General features: G+C 41.5%; 1 protein-coding gene across 1 annotated transcript in view; it reads right to left on the bottom strand.

Annotated features, from left to right (window-relative positions):
- Nucleotides 1–384: 384 nt before the first annotated feature.
- Nucleotides 385–8,495, bottom strand: part of ncf4 (neutrophil cytosolic factor 4) — a 29,027-nt gene continuing 20,916 nt past the window's right edge. The window contains exons 8-10 of the mRNA XM_054603801.1: nt 4,433–4,584; nt 2,991–3,056; nt 385–762 (exon numbers count right to left, since the gene is read on the bottom strand). Coding sequence (XP_054459776.1) covers nt 555–762; nt 2,991–3,056; nt 4,433–4,584 — 426 coding nt within the window. The 3' untranslated portion in view covers nt 385–554. The remainder of the gene's footprint in view (nt 763–2,990; nt 3,057–4,432; nt 4,585–8,495) is intronic.

Here is an 8,495-nt window from a genome sequence, read left to right as displayed (position 1 = left end):
TTGTATATTTGAGTTTGTTTGTTGATAAACTGTTGAAGTATAATAATGGGAAATGTTACATTTGTAAAAAAAAGTTAAGTTAGCTAGCTAGCAAGCTAAGCTAACAGCTGTGTTGTTGGTGAAGAGAGATGTAGTTCACTTAGCGGTTTCACACAAAACTAAATGATACTTCAACAAAGTGAGACTTTAAGTTAACGAACATCATATCTGTAATTCATGTCAAAATGTAAACATTCTTTGTCTCTCTCCGTTTACTTCGTACATATTTCTCCTCTATTCACTCCTGTCATCTCTGAGATCTACAGATGTGTGAGTAGATCTGCAGCTCAAAGTTGGGTTTTTTTGCAGATTGCAACAACTTTCAACAAGAAAACAAACAAAAAAGCATTAAAACTTTTATTAAATTAGTTGAAGTGAAATGAGTTGACCTTTAATGAGGATGAGAATGAAGGGAAGAGAAAACCACACAAAGACACCAGCAACAATAAGCACTTGGTCAAGTTCAGATATAAGAATACTAAATATCCTCTGTGCTTCCATTGACCTCCGCTCTCTCAGGCCTCGGCGTTGTACACAGAGAAGTCAGAGGTCAAGGTCACGTACAGTTCCCATGGAAACTGGTTGACGGGTCTCTTGACGTTTCCCTGCTGACCTCTGCTCTCTGTGATCATCAGCTGGACGTCCTCGTCGTCCAGGATACGGATGAGGTCGCCCTCGGGGTCGCGGTAGTTCACGGCGAAGTCGTCCACCTTGTAGACGTTCCTGAAGGGAGACACGGACGGGAAGGTATTTATACTTTCATTTATTGATTTAGAAAACATCAAAGAATTCAGAAAGTATCTCCAACAAATAAAATAAAAAGAGTTGCTTTTTGTTACGTTCAGTAAAGAACCATCAACGTTAGAATTAAGCTGTTTTAGCGTCTTGTTATACGATATATATATAAAAGCACAAGAAAGCATTGAAATGTAGCTTTCAACAAATATATCTTTGCAAATGTAAAGAAATAAAGGCAGAAGACAAACTGCACCAACACAACTTCAACTTTAAGTTATTTCCTTTATTTCTACTTTATTAAAAAAATGTTCTTCTTGTTAGACTGTTCTATGAGAATAAAAACACTTTCAGGTTTCCTTCATATTAAGTGGTTGTTGACTTTAATGTTTAAGCAATAAAAGATATTTAATGAGGACATTAAAGGAAGAGAAGCCTGCCCCGTTCTTCCAGCGGAGGAAATGAATGCCCCCACATGGCTTTTGTTGATATATTACACTTTAATTAAAATTCTTGCAGAGAGAATTATCACCAAAAAAACATGTGCTGGACCAAAGGAAATTAAAAAATAGGTGCAGAAGTGAAGTATGTTCTGGGCAAGCAACAACATTCAGTTCTTCAGAATTAAGTCAATGCTTCATGTGTTAAAGCTGCGTTCTCTCTCCTGTCCACCAGGGGGCGACTCCTCTGGTTGTATAGAAGTCTATGAGAAAATGACTCTACTTCTCTCTTGATTTATTCCCTCAGTAAACATTGTAAACATGAGTTTATGGTCTCAATCTCTAGTTTCAAGTCTTCTTCAATACAGCATGATGTTCATTTAGTAAATGATGCTCCATTTACAGTCAAACAGACCATAAAGCAGGGGATGCTTTAGGGTCTATAGCACATACGAAGGGCTTATTCTAAGCTTACGCAAAATACATACATTTTTAGTTTCAGGTGATTATATACACTTTTGAAAACAAATTATAATACTGCTAATAGATTCCCCCCATTATGCCATTTTTGTCTCATTTATACTCGTTTTCATTTCTTTCTGTATCCATCAGTGAAGCAACATTTCCTCCGTTCCTTCCTCTCCACTTCTTTTATTCTTCCTCTTGTTCTTGTTTAACATGACTGAATCCTCTCTGCTCTCTTCTCCTACTCACGACCTCCTCATACCTCCACCCTCTCCTCCACCCTCTCCTCCCCCGCTGCCTTCACTCCCCCTCCTCCCTTTAGCGCTGCTAAGCCATATTAAAAACTCCAGACCAGGGTCTCATCCAATCCGTCTCCAGGGCTCAATAGGCCTCAACGCAGCAAAAAAACAAACAATAATGAGCAGATAAGCGGAAGAAATGAACTGATTATGAATGTGGAGGGCTAATCATCGTGGAGCTCACCTATCTAAATTACCAGATAATGAGAGACGGAGGGAGAAGAAGACGACGTATGCATCAGGGCGGAGGGAGTCGAAGCTCCTACGGGAACTAATCTGACAAACGGTGATGATGGGCGACTCGCTGATTTGCAGGTGTGCGGTGCAGAACAGTTCAAACACGCTGCACCTCAGCGATTAAAGGACTTTATCCTTGTTTGTTCTGGAATTAACACCAAAAAAAAAATACAGATGGAGCTGGAATGGTGAAAGTGTGATCACAAAAGGTCGTCAATCACTGTGGTTCATCAGTGCACACCGAGGAGAAACACTGCTCTGCTCCGCTACGAGCAAAATGCTTTCCTTTGTGATTTAAATCTCCTTCTTTTAAAGTCTAACTTATTAAAATGGCTTCAATAAAACGTGGTGAACATGTTTTAAAAAGCTCAGGTCAAAGATTACACGTTATTATAGATGTTATTCCAGTAGGAGAAGTCTTACATAAGATGGTTGATGTGATTATGATGCTAAAATAGTAGAATTATCATTTCATCAGATACTTTCATGTTCCATTATCACGTTTTTTGGGAGCTGCAGTATTTCACTCTCAGGTGTGAGGTTGAACACAATCATTCCCCCCCACAGATAAACATCAGTCGCCTCTTAACACCCACAAAACTGATCCTCACATTTCTCTCAATCATTGTTTCCTGTAACGCTGTAAATGAAATAAAAACACACTTTTTAAATGTTCATCATATCTTTTGTTTCTCCTTAAAAACGCTCCGTTGTTGCAGCATAACAACACAGTGATGGTGAGTTACATAAAGGTGTAGGATTATCAAACACCCACCTCATACGAGACAGAAGGTCCTTGTAGGTCGGCTGGATGGTGATGTCCTCTTGAACACACACATCTCTGTAAAACGCAAAACCATCGCTTTAAAGCAGAATTTAAACAATAAATTCAACACTCAAAAAAAGGTTTCATCCACATAATCTGATTTAAAAGACAACTTTTGCACAGTTGCACTTGTTATTTTATAAATAATATATAACATTTATTTTCACTTCTTTACTTAAGATTTCATTAAACTTGTATTTTTCTTTTTACAAATTGAACCACAACACTGGCAATGAGGCAGATAATAATGAGAATATATATTAAACAAAATTAAAAATAAATCTGGTTTGAATTTAAATCAATCAGCCCGGATCATTCACTTCTAAAGATGTAATAATCAGATATGAAACAATGAATTTAACACTCAATTAAAAGGTTTTCATCCAAAGCACAGTTGCTCTTGTTACGTTATAACATGAACTATTGAGGATTATGAATACTTCCTGTTGTGGAGGTATTTTGTTTAAAAAAACATTCAAACTATTGAAGATATTCACGTTACAATCTAAAGAGGCCTATTAGCTTCTTTACTAACCTCCATGTACATTTTCCTCAATTTTGTAAAATCTCTTAAGCTTGTATTAACCGTGGACCTGACACTATAATTAATCTTTTTGGACGATATATATTCCCAGATATATTTGCAATAAACAATATTATTGTAATTTTAGGACCATTTATTCCTTCCATGTAATGCTAATATAATAGCATAATAATGCAAATACAGCCTTTAAAAAACAATGCACTTTCATTTATAAGAATATATTTTCTTCAAATTGGAATTTGAAGAAAATATTAAAATATTGGGGAAAAAATAAGACTTAAATAAAATAAAGCCCCTCAACCAAAACAATAAATAAAATGGTTTCATAATAATATAAACATATTTAGATATGTTTATATCGTGGTCATGTCTACATGTCGTACAAGAAGTCTATAACGTGAAAATGATCAAGATCATGTCCGTGTATCGTACGATAACTTGATGAGGTAAAAATGGTTGAGGTCATGTTTATTTATTGTACGATAATTTGATAGTGCGAAATATAGTCCAACTATTGTACGATAAATTGAATACGTAAAAATGATGGAGGTCATGTCCGTATATCTTAAGATAAGTGGATGATGTTAAAATGATGGAGGTCATGGATATCGTACGATAATTCCTTGATGTAAAAATGGTCGTATGTTCGTATATTTTACGATAAATCAATATCGTACTTATAGTTAATAACAGAGTTTGTTTCAGGCATCGAAGCTAAAACTCACTGACTTTGAAAGAGAAGAACCGGAGGTGGAAAAATACTGACTCACTCCTGCAGAACTATTTAGTTTACCTCCTCAAAACAATATATTTAATATGAAATCATTGATCGGACTGGTAAACAGACCTGGTGGTGACTCCGGACGGGGTGAGCAGGAAGCAGCGCAGACAGCTGTAGGACGGGCCTCCAGCCTCGCCCTCCGAGTCGCTCTCTGGGAGGGGCTTAATGATCTTCACAAAGGATTGTGGGAAAATACCCGTCTGATTGTTGACGGTGCCCTGAGGACGAGACGGAAGAGATGAAGAGATGAGATGAGGAGATGAAGAGATGAAGAGATGAAGAGAGGAGATGAAGAGATGAAGAGATGAGGAGATGAGGAGATGAAGAGATGAGGAGATGAAGAGATGAGGAGATGAAGAGATGAAGAGATGAAGAGATGAAGAGATGAGGAGATGAAGAGATGAAGAGATGAGGAGATGAAGAGAGAAGAGATGAAGAGATGAAGAGATGAGGAGATGAAGAGATGAGATGAAGAGATGAGGAGATGAAGAGATGAGATGAAGAGATGAAGAGATGAGGAGATGAGATGAAGAGATGAGGAGATGAAGAGATGAGGAGATGAAGAGATGAAGAGATGAAGAGATGAGGAGATGAAGAGATGAGGAGATGAGATGAAGAGATGAGGAGATGAAGAGATGAGGAGATGAAGAGATGAGGAGATGAAGAGATGAGGAGATGAAGAGATGAAGAGATGAGGAGATGAAGAGATGAGGAGATGAAGAGATGAGGAGATGAGGAGACATAGAGACAGAGGATAAATATGACATCACGGACACATTCACAAACCGTCCTCATCTATAAATCATGGAAGAGTTTGCTCCATCCTCTCAACACCTCATATTATCTTGATCATGTAAACTATGTTTTGATAAATCACAACTTTGTTCTATGCATGTGTTATTGAAAATATGTTCAAAACTGAGACCAAATAAATGCATTAAGTTGGAGTAATTCTTTTTATTATTTAAATTTCCTCTCCTGAAGCTAACCTTTCACTTTAGAATCAATGTTATTATTAGCAGATACAAGTATCAGCTCCCTCGTGTGGCTAGAAATAAATGTTTGATAAAGGACTATGGGAGAAGGAGGTCAACAATGTACCTCCTAACGTCCTTTCCTAAACACTTTTCCTTGACCTGGAGGGACGACGTCATGAGGTCGAGGAAAGACGTGAAGAAGAATTCATGAGGATTTAGGAAAAGACAGAGTCTGACTCCTCTTTCACTAACTACATAATTATGATGTGATGGTGGACTACAAATCACATCATACGAAGGACTACAAAAAGGGCAACTAAAACATAACCCCATGAAATCTATCATTCTCTAACATGCAGTCTGTAGAAAGATCTCCTTCAGTGACTCCTTCACTCGTAGTGTGAAGGAGAGAAACCGGAGCTCCTTCCCTCCCGCTGACGTCACTGATGAACACTGCTTCAGTAGAAACTCACTATTCACTATGAATATCAATGAAAATGATCAATATCAATATTTCCTTTGTGCAATAATGTGGATTAAACCTTTCAGTTAAATTTAGATTTTTAATAGTTTCATATTTTATCCTAGGTCTAGCTTGTTTTTTCTTTTTTTACTGATGCTTCTTGTTATTGAAAATGAGAATTTTTCATAGACAGTTTGCTTTATTTTCTGTTAATTTCTACTTATTTGTTACATGTTCAAAGTAAATAAATACATATAAAGTGTAATGAAATGGTTCTCACCGTCTATTCATATTCATTAACATTAAAACCATTAGATTATGACTGTATAATATAATTGTTAAATCTGTGTTAGAGCTGCATGGTTGTGTCACTTTAAATGTTGCAGCAGCAGGAATTGTGGGTCGGCATCATCTCCTTTCCTTTGCTAAAGGAAGCACCAGTGTTTCCTTTGCTAAAGGAGACAGAAAAGGAGGCATTGAAGCACCTTTCCTAACATTTAGAGAATTCAAACAGCTGTTATCATGGCGTCTACTTAGATACGTCTTCAGGAACCTTCAGAAGAAAAAAGAGTCCATGTTTTCTCACCACTGGTGCGTTTGAAACGTTCACCTCGACACCCCAGTACCCACAGTGGGATTTCTCACGTTTCTTCCACCCACAGCCTCTCTCTCCACCGACTACCTCTGAGGCAACGCTTCACGAGTTGTAAGCAACGGACCAGCGGGATGAAAAGTTGCCAAAAAAGGAGGAATAAATGCAGTGTTTCCTGTTAAGATCTGTGGAACGCCAGAGGTCAGATCAGAGCCTCCTCCTCTCTCTCCTTCCCTTCCCTCCTCCTCCTCCTCCTCCATCCTCCTTCCTCCTCCTCCTCCTCCTCTCATCCTCTCTCTTCTCCCCTCATCCCCTCCTCCTCCTCCTCCTCCTCTTCCTCCCTTCCTCCCCTCCTCCCTCCCTCCTCCTCCCCCTCCTCCCCTCCCTCCTCCTCCCTCCTTCCTCCTCCCTCCTCCTCCTCCCTCCTCCTCCTCCTCCTCCCCCTCCTCCTCCTCCTCCTCCTCCTCCTCCTCTCCTCTCTCTCTCCTCTCCTCTCTCCTCTTCCTCCTCCTCATCCATGTTGGTTCTCTCTCCCTCTCTCTCACAACATAAGCCCCCCCATCCCTCTCCTCTCTCTCTTTCCATCAACACCTCCCATATTTTGTATTAAACACGTTTCCTGACCTTTTCTTTATCTGGACTCAGTGTTGCTTTTAATATTCTTTCTTTTTTTTTTTATTGTGGAGCAGCTAATTAAAAACGTCCCACTTCCTGTTTCTGTCGCTCTCAGAGATTGTTCCTGTGGAGGAAACTGGATCAGTTCACCTGGAGTCAGAGGAGAGGAGTCAGAGGAGAGGAGTCAGAGGAGAGGAGTCAGAGGAGAGGAGTCAGAGGAGACGAGTCAGAGTCAGAGAGGAGTCAGAGGAGAGGAGTCAGAGGGGAGAGAGGAGTCAGAGGAGAGGAGTCAGAGGAGACGAGAGTCAGAGGAGAGGAGTCAGGAGAGTCAGAGGAGAGTCAGAATCAGAGGAGGAGTCAGAGGAGACGAGTCAGAGGAGAGGAGTCAGAGGAGAGGAGTCAGAGGAGAGGAGTCAGAGGAGACGAGTCAGAGGAGAGGAGTCAGAGGAGAGGAGTCAGAGGAGAGGAGTCAGAGGAGACGAGTCAGAGGAGAGGAGTCAGAGGAGAGGAGTCAGAGTCAGAGGAGGAGTCAGAGGAGACGAGTCAGAGGAGAGTCAGAGGAGAGTCAGAGGAGAGAGTCAGAGGAGAGGAGTCAGAGGAGAGGAGTCAGAGGAGAGGAGTCAGAGGAGAGAGTCAGAGTCAGAGGAGAGGAGTCAGAGAGAGAGGAGTCAGAGGAGAGGAGTCAGAGGAGAGAGTCAGAGGAGAGGAGTCAGAGGAGATCGAGTCAGAGGAGAGGAGTCAGAGGAGAGGTCAGAGGAGACGAGTCAGAGGAGAGGAGTCAGAGGAGAGGAGTCAGAGGAGACGAGTCAGAGGAGAGGAGTCAGAGGAGAGGAGTCAGAGGAGAGGAGGAGAGTCGAGTCAGAGGGAGTCAGAGGAGAGGAGTCAGAGGAGAGGAGTCAGAGGAGACGAGTCAGAGGAGAGGAGTCAGAGTCAGAGAGAGTCGAGTCAGAGGAGAGGAGAGGAGTCAGAGGAGAGAGTCAGAGAGTCAGAGAGGAGAGGAGAGTCAGAGGAGAGGAGTCAGAGGAGACGAGTCAGAGGAGACGAGTCAGAGGAGAGGAGTCAGAGGAGAGGAGTCAGAGGAGAGGAGTCAGAGGAGACGAGTCAGAGGAGACGAGTCAGAGGAGAGGAGTCAGAGGAGAGGAGTCAGAGGAGAGGAGTCAGAGGTCAGAGGAGAGGAGTCAGAGAGAGGAGTCAGAGGAGTCAGAGGAGAGGAGTCAGAGGAGAGGAGTCAGAGGAGGAGTCAGAGGAGAGGAGAGTCAGAGGAGACGAGTCAGAGGAGACGAGTCAGAGGAGACGAGTCAGAGGAGACGAGTCAGAGGAGACGAGTCAGAGGAGACGAGTCAGAGAGTCAGAGGAGACGAGTCAGAGAGAGTCAGAGGAGACGAGTCAGAGGAGACGAGTCAGAGGAGAGGAGTCAGAGGAGAGGAGTCAGAGGAGACGAGTCAGAGGAGACGAGTCAGAGGAGACGAGTCAGAGGAGAGG

Source organism: Anoplopoma fimbria, chromosome 9 (assembly GCF_027596085.1).
Source record: "Anoplopoma fimbria isolate UVic2021 breed Golden Eagle Sablefish chromosome 9, Afim_UVic_2022, whole genome shotgun sequence".
NCBI classification, from domain to species: domain Eukaryota; kingdom Metazoa; phylum Chordata; class Actinopteri; order Perciformes; family Anoplopomatidae; genus Anoplopoma; species Anoplopoma fimbria.
The sequence above is the reverse complement of the archived record's forward strand: the minus strand, read 5'-3'. Positions and strand labels throughout refer to the sequence as shown.